Source organism: Athene cunicularia (genome assembly GCF_003259725.1).
Source record: "Athene cunicularia isolate RWA chromosome 3 unlocalized genomic scaffold, athCun1 chr3_part1, whole genome shotgun sequence".
Classification (NCBI taxonomy): Eukaryota; Metazoa; Chordata; class Aves; order Strigiformes; family Strigidae; genus Athene; species Athene cunicularia.
In genome coordinates, this window is record NW_020799097.1 from 105,245,675 (window position 1) to 105,258,247 (window position 12,573).

At 38.4% G+C, this 12,573-nt stretch overlaps 1 protein-coding gene across 1 annotated transcript; it reads left to right on the forward strand.

Moving 5' to 3' along the window:
- Positions 1–355: 355 nt before the first annotated feature.
- FBXO28 (F-box protein 28) lies at positions 356–8,381 on the forward strand. The gene is made up of 4 exons (XM_026845659.1): positions 356–742; positions 1,751–1,889; positions 4,427–4,622; positions 6,428–8,381. The coding sequence occupies exons 1-4, from the start codon at positions 645–647 to the stop codon at positions 6,820–6,822; spliced, it is 828 nt and encodes a 275-aa protein (XP_026701460.1). The 5' UTR covers positions 356–644; the 3' UTR covers positions 6,823–8,381.
- Positions 8,382–12,573: the final 4,192 nt, after the last annotated feature.

The window sequence follows — 12,573 nt, forward strand, 5'->3', positions numbered from 1 at the left end:
AATTTGCTGTTTATTATATCTTTTGCAGCTATTAATGTCCTTTCTCCTTAAATCCGAAGAAAAAATAGGTGGCTGTTGGTATCCAACATAACAAATAAAGGAATCTGTTAAACGGAGAAGAGATTAATTTTTTATATACAAAAAGGAATCTTGTTTCACATGCACTATATTGCATAAATTTTTAAATTTAATTATGGCTGTCTTCAACAACATAAGCCTTAAAGGCTGAAAGAAAACCATCATCATTTCTTGTTTTTAAAGGCTTCTTTTTTGAGACTACAAAATATTAACTTGATGTACCAGAATCACTTTGGATTTAAAAGCCAGGCACAGGCATTTGCAACTTCCATTAAAATTAGAGGAAATTGTGTCTGCTTATATATGGGTGGCATTCACCCCACTATCTCTTGTTAAGCACTATCAGGAGATTCATTTGTGAACTGTGTGGAACGTAGCTGCTCCTTTTTGGAGTATCATTTTCATTGTTAAAGATAGTGATGCCTTAAGCTCAACTGCAGTTTCTGCTTCTTGAAATGGAGCAAAAACCGATGAGAGAATCTTTTACTACCCATGGTATGGATAAGATAATAGTAAAAGTGACTTGTGGTCTTAATTTTTTTTTTTAAATACAGGTTTGTAAGCGAATGGACTTGGTTTGCCAGCGAATGTTAAATCAGGGATTTCTGAAAGTGGAAAGATACCACAGCTTATGTCAAAAGCAAGTTAAAGCTCAACTTCCAAGGTATGTACCAATTGAAACTGTAGTTAAACTTAAATGTACTAGATTCTTTTAAACAGAATATTGAAAAGGATTTCTTGCTGGCTAATTCTGCTTATATATCTGGAAAATTTGAGTCACATTTGGTTTTATTTCATTTTTTTCCAAAAGCACCTTGAACCTAAGATCTAATTACAAAATAATGGTGTGGATGAATGTAAGTAGTCATATACTATGAACTGGAATATTGGAAAGTGTCTCTGGTATTTTAAACAGAGAAAAGAAGAGTGGGTCCTGTATAACTCGACTCTTCTGGCAAATTGAGCAAGGACTCTCCTAGGAATGAATATTCCTTTTCAAGACCAACTGCCTTCACTGATGATTTATCTACGACTCTGCTTAAAAAAAAAAAGCAAGGTTTTTCAGTGCCAGGGATTAAACAGGGAAAAGGGAGGGGGGTTGACATGTGAGCACTGCTGGGAGCCAGTTTCTCACTAAAGCAATGTCTTTTTTCGTTTTTCCAGTTAAGTGCAGCTGCTGCTGTGTCCTGTCAGATTTCCCAGTCAGAGTGAAGAAACTAAATGCTACTTACTGTAGAGAACCTTTGTCAAAAGAGCTTTTATCTCAACCTAAACTTTGTAGCAAGCACTAATAATAAATCTATGTCAATTGCATTGAAGTACTAACTGTAGGAATATGGGGGGATAAAAATATTCACACTGACTCAGTGCCTACTGCTAGTTACTACTAAAAGCTTGTTTTTAAATAGTCCTAAATTACATACAGAGTTTATGGATCACCTAAGATGTATTAACTACTTGGAGAACACATTTTGTCTAAGAAAGTGTAGTGTGCTATTACTAGCTGGTTCTCAGTCTGTATGAGGTTTTTTTCCATAAAGACAGAACTAATGTTAGTGGTTACATTTTCAAATCTCAGAGGGTTTTAAGGGTGAAACTAACTTGAGCGATTTTACAGTTTCATCTTGTTGACTCGTTGATAATCAGTGTCACTTAATGGTGTGTCTTGCAGACGGGAGTCAGAAAGAAGAAACCATTCATTAGCTCGTCATGCAGACATCCTTGCTGCTGTAGAAACAAGACTCTCTCTGTTAAATATGACTTTCATGAAGTATGTGGATTCCAATCTCTGTTGCTTCATACCTGGAAAGGTAAAATGTAGTAGACTATATTATGTGTATCTGTGTTTTAAAAATGTGATTATGTAACTCAACCTGGGACAGCTGGGACAAATTTTTATAATGTGCATATATATACTGAAACTGTGTTTCAGATACTTGCAAACAAACACACAAGCCATACTCTGCTATAACAGGCATTTTGAAATTAATGAACCGGACTATATCTAAATATTAATTATTTTAAACTTCATTTCCCTTTTCCCTTAGATTCTCCTTAATTCTGATGTTTGACTTGTGGCTTATACATCCTATACAACCCTTTACAAGAAACACATGATATGTAGGGTTTAATTATGAATTTTAATTGTACAAAAGAGCTGGAGGCCAGGTCATCAGAAGATACAGTAATTTAGACTACATATAACACTAAGCACTCAGAAAGATTTGAGGCATGTTTCTTAAGGGTTTGAGTATTTAAGATTAATTGAAATAAGGTATTTAGTGTGTGGAAACACTGTTCAGTATTAACAGTGGATGGGCTGTTTTTGTACAGTAGGTGGAATTAGTTTTAAATGTAGCTAAAGTGTGTTAAATATTAATACTGTAATACTACTGAACAATTCTGGTGTTTCAGAATACTGCCCCAACATAAAATATAAGTTATGTAAGTCAGATGTACACTGGAGATACCACTGTTTTATAAGCTGTGAAAATAGAAGTGCACATGGAATTGACAAAAATCATGATCTGAGGAAAACTGGCACAGCTCAGGGTTGAAACAAGATCTGTGAACATAAGCCTGACTCTATCGTTGATCTTTCCACGTGAGGTTTGGATATGTTGATGTTAATTTTTCAAGGGCAGATAACTGCATTGCACTGGGATGAATGAAATTTGGCTGTTGGGTTAATGTAAAGCATGGCAGGCATTTCTACATTCAGTATGGTAGGACAGGGTGTCGGCATGAAATGTATTTTCATCTTGAAGAGGTAACTTGATTTCTTGTTGATTTGGTACTTAATTTTAAATTAAATCATTATAGCTTAATATATTTATGCTTATTTGACTTTATATTTTTATATATACCATGTATTATTAAAAATGTAGTATAACATAAAGTCAAACAAACTTAAGCCCTTGGTACTTGCATAGTAAATGGAATACTTAAAAGAAATGTTGCCTTACTTTTTTGAATAGTAGGTGGAAAGGCAATACTCAGTTTAGACCTGGGGTGTGCAGGAGCTGGGCAGATGAGCTTGCTGGCCCTTTTCCTTGTGAGCACTGAATCATGAGGACCTTGTTTGTATTCTGATACAACAGCTAAAAAGACTTTTTTTTTTAATTAGTTATTTACTTAGTGTATGAGCTAGCTAGTGCCACTGCTCTTTCAGCAGTTACCAATTCACCAGAAAATCCTATTTTGGTTAGGCAGGTTCAAGCCTTAGTGTTCACTTACAGCATGTGGTTTCCTCTCATGACCTGCCCTGCTACCCTCAGGAAACTTGTTAGAATGAAGCTGCCACAGAACTGTCAGGAAGTTAATTTGTGTTGTGAATGCTGATTTGAGGTTCAGCATACTGGATGAGGGTTCCTGGTGACAGCAGAGCACTGCTGCAAGATTTGATATCGAGGATGGCAAGAGAGTGCTTTGAGGATGTTGCTGCTAACAGGATATATTGTGGGTAAAATTAGAGAAGTCTTCTATAAACTTGTTGCATGATGAGACACTTCAGTATTGTCTAGCTTTTCCAACATTATAGCTAAGCTTCCATTGTTAAAACACAAGATGCAACTATATTGTCTTACCTATGATTCTAAGTTCTTAAGATCTGTGTTCTTCAGGAGATTCTTCGAGCATTCTTAATCCTATGCAAAATACCTGTGTCAGTAGTCTCAGTAATAAGAGACCAGCATTCATATCTTGACCTGCCTCAGACTATAATGTGTAGATTAGTGAGACACCTTTCTCTGTATCTCTCCTAACCAAAGGGGTTGTTTGTCAAATCTGTTAAGAGAGTGTTTATGTTCTCTGCCAGTAGCAGATCGATGTTTTATAAATTAATATATTTTGGACTTAATCTGAATTTGCAATATTTTGGATGCATGCAGGTGGGCTCAAGTAAATACTTACAGCTTTTCAGACTGACATAATGATAATTCTTGCTGTTTCATTCATGTTTTGTATGCCTTGTAACTGGCTGGGGAAGTGACTGCTCTGCAGTGTGGCTTAGAGTATCTCGCTTGCTTCAAGTTCTCCAAAAAGAAATTATTATGCTCTCCTGAGTATAGATTATATAGCTTAGAACTCAAGTATGGATGTAGTAAAACAGAGTTTCACACAATGAGCATTATTTCATGAGTTTGAAGAGAGTTGTTGTGATCAAGTGAATAGCTTCTCTGATATATCATGTACAGCACTTGGTTTCAAAAAGCTGATCTAGAACTAAAGCAGACAGTGGTATGCAATAGTTACGTAATAAAAGCCCCTGAATATGCCAGCACTTCTAGAATGATCTGAAATAATCTTGCCTTTACCAGAAAATCCTAATTCTTCTTAAATGTTTTAGGTAATAGATGAAATTTATCGTGTGCTAAGGTATGTAAACTCTACAAGAGCTCCTCAGAGAGCTCATGAAGTTCTTCAAGAACTAAGGGACATTTCCTCCATGGCTATGGAATATTTTGATGAGAAGATTGTTCCAATACTGAAAAGAAAGATGCCTGGGTCAGATGTATCGGGACGTCTGATAGGAACTGCCCCAGGTATTAATTCCAACATATAGTTTAAAGTTTTATTTAGTTTTTCTGTAAAAATTCACAGCACTGTATCTTTCTAAAGCTCCCTCCTTTAAATGCGAGCTTTATTACATAAATATCGATGATACTTGTTTCTTAAGAATGCTAACTGAAATTCATTTGCTTTGAAATTTAAGGAGCCTTTGTACTAACAAAAGAACAGTCACTTGAATGTATGTTAGAATTATGCATAGTCTGTATTCATTAAACAAACGCTTTTGTGCCACCGATGAATGAGACTTTATCATTGCACTTGGTTGAAATTTGGCACATGAGATGACAACTCGATGCCTTTTATTTGTAGGATGATCAGCAAATTAATTAGCCGAAGCTGTTGTAGTGCATAGAGAGCTAGAACATACTTGTATGTGGCTTTTTTACTTTCCTGGGGCACGCTAATGTATACATTAACAGGTAAAATACTTACGGGTAATAGTGAAAAGGCAATTAAGATAACAGTGTATAAATAAACGATTGAACTGGTCCTTCGTATACTCTGTCCGACTTTCCAGACTGAGCCAGAGTCTAAGGTAGTTGCCTCATATAATGGCCAAAAGCAAGAAGTCAGTGAAACTGTAATGTTTTCCCTGTGCTGATCATCTTCACACTTCTTAGGAACTGTGAAATTAACTCTCTGAAAGGATAACTTAAAAATTTTTTTTAAATTACATCTTAAGCAAAAATGATAGGCCTAACTGTAGGAGCTGCTTGTTGTTTCTGGTATGTTCTGTCCATCCTTTTAGCTGTGTATATACCACCCCTTAATTTTATCCTGTTTATACCTGAGTTCCATTGAGTCTGTCAGTGGAGGAAGTATTGCCCAAAATCATAGTTGATGTCAAACAGCTTTTCAAGGCCAAGGCTTTATGTGGCATTAAAAATGCTTATCTTGTGTTGAGGGAGGAGCATAATTATCTAATGGCAACCCTTTAGTGTCACATAACTGTAGCTATGCTGGCATCTTAAGGGGAAAAAAAAGCGAGGAGGAGGAGGAGGAGGATGACTGTTGTAGGCTGTTCCAGACAGTTCTGTCTTTGTAATGCTTAAAAGTTGCATCTTGCACAGCATTGCCAGAAGAGTAAAATAATAGAAAAAGCGATGGCTATTTTTTATGATAGGAAAAGTGAAAGAAATGATACAGCAGATGTTAAGTCTTCTTGATTTACAGGAACTTTAGTAAAATCAACATTCCCAAGCTCAAATTCCAGTATGTTTTTAGTACTTGGGAAGAGTGGTTCTAAAGAAATGTAGAAAATAAAATTTTTCTTCTAAAAAGTAAGTTAAACTCAAATATCTTGTTAAGCCCTAAACCACCAAAATTTTAGAACTTTAGCTTTCTACAAGTAAGACAGCAGAATTGTACTGCTCTATTGAAATGTATTTATTTAATGTGACTATTCTGTAATAAGTAATTTGTAGGCATGTTGTGGGGTTTTGACTTAACATCTGTGACACTTGAGTGTCTAGGTGACAACATAATGTCTCTACATAAATTTTGATAGAGCAAATGGGGGGGGGGCTTATATACAGAAAATAAATGATGAGCTGTTTTCCAGACTACTGAAAATCTAGCTATTTTAAATTAAACTAGTTGTGCTCTGAGATACCATATGCACTTAAAGGACTGTAAATCTGTTTACATGTTCACATAACTTGAAACCGCTATTCAGACTCAGGTTTGGGGGAGTGGGGATAAGCAAAGTATGAAAGCCAGGACACAGTTTCTGCCTTGTCTTGAAGTTGTAGAGGATTAATCACAGTTTTGTCTGAAGTTCCAGGGCCTTCTGCAGCACTGACAACAATGCAGCTGTTCTCCAAGCAGAACCCTTCAAGGCAGGAAGTCACCAAACTCCAGCAGCAAGTAAAAGCGAATGGCACGGGCTTGACAGCGCTGAAGCGGGAAATCTCAGAGCTTCGCATCAAAGTGCAAGAGCAACAGAAACAACTCCAAGATCAAGATCAGAAACTGCTTGAGCAAACCCAAATCATAGGTGAACAGAATGCCCGATTGGCTGAGCTTGAACGCAAGCTGCGAGAGGTGATGGAGAGTACAGTAGGAACTTCTTCAGGTTCTGGCTCAAATGAACAATCTCCTAGAAAACGGAGGAAGGCGGTTGAATCCACAGACTGTCCTAGGAAATCTAAACGCCTTCGAAACAGAAAATAACTTGGGAATAAATGACACCTTCAGGAGTAAACACTGCTTTAGTAGCCCAAGCAGGTCTGCTTGTTTGGATACTGTGACTAGCTTCATGGTGTCACTTAGGCTGCTGGCTCTTCAAAACACCACTTAGACTTGAACAGTAATTTTCTTTCATTGAGACTTTTCCCCTGCTTTCTGTATGGGTGGGCCTAATGCACAGAATCTTTAAGATTTGCAATAGTTACATACTAACCAGACCTGCTCTGTTATGTTTTGGAGGGTTAATCTTTTTTTCTGTGCAGACGTGTTTAAAGTAAACTTATTTGTGTTTATGCATATGTTCACATGAAATCTTAAATAAATTCAGTCTTAACTGACTAAAAAGTTAAGCGTAAAAAACAGATGTCCTGTTCACTTGAAGGAAAGATCCACTTTTAAAATCTTGTTTTAGAGAACTTGACCTTTTTTGTTACAAGTGACCTTGTCTGGAATGTCTGAAAAGTAGTTAATACTTTTTGGAGATCTCTGTAATGAGTAAAACTGACTTCTTAAGCTACAGTATTGGCTATATATTTTTGTAAGCTTACAAGGAAGGGCCTTCTATCCAGTCTTCACATGCACACCCCCTGGTTCCAGGTCTTGAGAGCCATGTTCCGCGTTTGCATGGATAGATGCATGTACAGCTTAGCCAGCCTGCTAAAAGCACTTGCCTGAAATTGTTCTTAACTCTGGGAGAGAGCACAGAGACCTATAAAGCAATTTATTCTTCGGCCATAACTTCGCATCTGCTCTCAGCACAACTGCTTTCTTAGGATGAGGTGGTGGTAGGAAGCTAGCTGCAGGGGAGTGTGAACCCAGGCTCTCAGCCACTTTCACTGCCTGTAAATCGCAGGTATCGTTAGCCAAAGCTGGAGAACTGAGAAGCTGCCTGTGTGTCGCTTGCTTGACTTGTAGGCTGACATCTAATGAGAATCATCAGAGAGATTGTCCCTGCAATAGCCAAGCTCAGGGGGACATCATTTGAATGAAATGCTGTATTATGGAAAAACTTAAACTATTTTGTGTGTATGTGTTGGGGGAGGGGTGGGATGGAAATTTCTCTGTAACACTCATGACAATATTCTAAGCTTTCCTTACCCTAAAAGGTGAATCACTTCACACAAAGCTTTAATTTCATTTGCACTTCTGTTTTGAGCTTGTAACTGGAAAAGCATGTCTTGCACTGTTCAGTCTCTCTGGTCACTTTAACAACCTCCGAGTTGTGCACAGTGATTTTTTTCCCCCCCCCCCCATCTGTATATTTTTGGAACCTTATACAAATACCATTGTCCTTGGTTTTGTTTTAATGTACTAAACTATGTAGCTTTATCATTTGACTTATGTTTTCTTTCTTTAATCAGCTGCTGCTTTGGGTTTAGGCGGTACTGAATTCAACTTGGTATGGCACTGAAAATGCAAATGCTGCATTTGTAGCTGTTCAAAATATTGATATTACTACCATGGGTTAAAGTGCAAGTTTCTCTTACGTTTTGTATGGCTGTCAATAGAACGTAGTGGTTGTATTTAAATCACCAAACAAATCAGAAATTGTCTGGTCACGTGTGTTATAATTGTGGGAAAATTGACATTTTTCCTGAAACTTCAGCTACAATTTTTACTTCTAAAACATGTTAGCTCATATCAGAAGTAACATTGCAAATGCCTAATTTTTGGCAGACATTTAATTTTCAAATAAACTTGTTGGGTAGTTTGAGTCTTTTAAAAAAAAAAAAAAAAGAGGCATGTTTCTTAAGAAAAGCATCAAGGAAATGATAAAAGGTTATCTGTGGGAAAGGTTAAACTGTTAAAAGAGGATTTGCTAGTACTGGTCTTCCATGGCTCAATTTTTTTACTGTTAAAGATCTCTAAGAGAGATATCTGCTGTTTGGTTTAAAAATAGTGGCATATACTTTCTTTTAAAATATAATAATTTTGATTCAAAGGGTCAGCATGATAGCTATAATTACAGTGTATCATTTGATACAAATTCATTTAATGGTCATTCATGATAAATTAATGCAATGGTCTAATTCCCAGATGTTTGTGGTCAAATATTTCTAAACAAGTATAAACCTGCAAATTGCAATTACCGAAGAGGTTTATTCATGCATCTCGTAATACCTTTCACTTCTTTATTCGTTTCTAGAAGATGCAAGCAATTCCCCCACCCCCCTTCACACTATACAAATAGTTCCAGGTTATTCAAGAGTAGCATTTATTTATATGTTGGTGAATCTCTAGCTGTGCGTAAACTGAGCTGGGAAGAACAACAGCCTATTGTTACATGAAGCGTTCTCTGTGAATGGTGCCAACTTGGAACCCTCAACTCAAGGAAGTATCACATGCCTCAAGTTTGCAGGTGCATCCTGATCCTCTGCATGCTACCAAGTATAGTAAAATCGAATGAGGCCCTTGAAACTTAAGGGGTAGAGGAAATGGTTACAAGCAAGCTCTGAGAAATGCCACAACAAAGGTACACTGCTATTTTGTTTTCACTTCCTGGGGAGGGAGGGAGACATCAGTATATATAGGTAGAATGTAGGAAACAAACAAAAAATAATTGTCCCTTATTAAATAAAAAAAATGCATTTAGCAATGTATGAACATGCTGATAAATAACCTGAATTAAAAAGAAATAATTTTTGACTACAACTTTCTATGCAAGTTTACATGGGTTGGTATGTTGTCCTCAAAGTACAGTGTTAGTAGTGATTAGTGAATGTATCATCTATTCAAGGGAGAGCCTCCAACTAGTGAGACTGAGGTGCGGTTTATCAAGTTACATGAAAAATTGTATTTGCAGCCAGTGTTCAGTTTTGGTACCTGCAGCAAGGGCTGAAACTGAACAGCTCAGGGTTGAAAGAGAAAGTAAAGCACCTGTCTTATAATTTGTTTCTTAAAATAGCTTAAACTACTGAGGCTAGCTTTCCTTTATTAAGAACAGCAGCTTGTTTTGTAAGCTGCTTTTCATTTCCTAGTAGGTTGGGGGATTTTTTTACATATTTGTGTATCTAGTGAACATGGTGAAAATGGTATCAGAAGATACCACAATGGTACTTTTTATGGGGAAAGCTGTCTGCAACCAGGTCTCGCTCATGCAGTATTCGAACACCTTCTAAACAAGGGGTAACGGATGTAATAGCTGGAAGCCCTGAAGGAACAAAGACTACCTGCTTAACAAGATAAATTTCTCAGATTAAAGAACAGATAGAAACAAATATTAAATTCTTCACTCTCAGCATAGCACATTAATCACGGTAGTTCATTAATGTTACAAGGATGCCTTCGCATAATTTCTTAGCACACAAAAAAAAGACTACTGAACCGAAATCTGGTTGCTCTTGCTGAGGTCTTCCAACAGTTGTGAGAAGCACGGATTGCCTAAGGAATTTTCAACATCAAGAGCCTCCTGAAAACAGGATGACTTAGGATGTAGTTAAATATGTCTTCAGACAGGAGAGGACTACCTGGTTTCTTAGTGGTCCTGATGGCTTTAAGAATGTAAGTGGCAAATTACAATGATAGATTATTTCAGTCATAAGTAAATTGTTTGGAGTATTTTATAGCAACGTGCCTGCTAGCTGTGAACTACTCCGAGTTCTCTCCAGTTCCATTCCGTGCTGCTTTGCACTGTACGCAGACCCGCTCATTTGTGTGTTCTGCTCTTGCAGCCGTGCTTTCTGAATCTCACCTTCCTGGTTGGACAGGGATGCGCTGCCAGCTTTGGTTTATGTGTAACTGAATGCTCTAGGATTTTTGTTCTAGCTTTGTGCCAGCTGAAGATGTGCTAGCTACTGGATCTCTGTCTTCAGAAGGGAAGTTGTCAGATACAAAACCTGTTAGCTTGTTGAAGACCTAATAAATCTGGATTTGTTATATGGACTGCTTAAACCAGAAAGACTCAGTGGTTAAATAAAGAAAAACTTTGCACTTCAGGACACTTGAACAATTTGATTTTCCAAGGCTTTCCCATTTAATACTTTTGTTAGTTGTTTAAGCCTTGTTTTGCTGCTATGGAATGTTTAATTTATAAATCTGGGATCTTCTATATAATTACCCTACTGAAATTTGTGACCAATATAGAAAACTATATACATTTGCAGGGCTGTAAACCTGCCTTTGTGTACTGAACTCTTGATGCTGTCTCTCCTCCAGTGCTCCTGTCGACTCCTGCAGCCTTCCTTATCAGCAGACGCATTAATTCTTTTGGCAGGATCCTTCCCATGGATGAGAACGTCTTTAGTGCAGTGATGTATAGCAGTGCTAATATTTGAGCTACAAGAAGAGGGGAACATGACGTACAGTGTTTAGAGTGCAGTTGAGTGAAAGACTTGTGATCCTGGCAATGTTGCAGTCAGCTTCTGTACTGGTAACTCAAAAGCACTTCCTGGTGTATTGTGAAGCTGGCACTGAGCAAAGAGCAAAACAACATCGCTTGCAAGGACAAAATGCCTTGATGAAATCTAAACATCTGGTTTACCTCTTATGCAGCTCCAGTCCTCACAAAGTCTACAAAATTCAGATCATGTGACTGAGGGAAAAGCTGTGAATAAACTTTTTCATCTTTCCTCTACTTGCTCCCTTTTTCACTTCTAATTCACATTCTAATATGCACAGATTAAAAACACATGTTAAAAAAATTGCAAATTTGTTAAGTTTTATAGATCCTGTGCTTTGTCTGTTACTTTAGACTAAACATTTTCAAGTAGGGATTGTATTTCCCCTACATTTGCAGAGTTGCACATGGGGCTTTTAACAGCTAGTACATACCAGCCTTTTTTTGTTCATTATTACTAAGAAATTCTATGTGATGCATCATAAACCTTGAGATTTTCATATTGCATTAATAGATAAGGTGTAATTTACTTTGTGATTATTTCCTCTGTTGTTTTCATCACTATTGAAGATTCAGATTATTGTCATTTTAGTGGATTTATGGACTATAATCCCAAACAAGTAGTCATTCAGCTTCTACATAAAGTAATCTTTCTAACTGAACTCCCCACAGTCAATATTAGATGAGGAGTAGATGCAGGGACAGATTAAATGGAGTTCAGTTCTTAAAATACCACAGAAGGCGAAGAAAACAGAGACCTTGGCACAGGCGTTTTGAATTGTAGTTAAGTATCTTTAGGCAATTTATAGAAATTGGGATTTTGGACAAAGGACAGCTAGTCCTCACAACCACACACCTCTTCCTTTAGGCAAGAAAAGGCGTTTTTTTAAAGAGCCGCTGTAAGATGCTGTTTCTGTTTCCAGTCTCAAGAAAGCGAGTCGGATGAGGCCGCCCGGCCTGCCCGGCCGCCTGCAGTGGCTCCTGGGCAGGTTGTCCCAGCAACTGAGAGGGGCAGAAATCTCGCAGACAGCTAAACCTGCATAAACATCAGTGAAGGCAGCAGGAGGCCCGGCAGGGGAGGCGGGGGTGAACGCCAAGCTGGTGAGGCTTCGCCCGCCCGGCTCCCTGGAGGCCGGCTCGCCCTCGCCACCACGGTGAATGACGAAGGAGCTTCGGGTTGCCGCGGCGCGGGAGGGCTCCCGGCGGCAGGGACAGCGCTACAAGCCGAGAATTCTCTCTCCCTCCTCAAGCATTCGATACGCGCACGGCGCTATCGGAGGCATCCGCAGCGCAGGCAGCGGCCCCGCCGCTCTGCGGGGCTGCCTCCCTGCCCGCGCTCCGCTCCCGTCAGGCGGCAGCGCCTCACGGCCCCTCGCTCCCCACCCGCCGGGGCCCGCTCC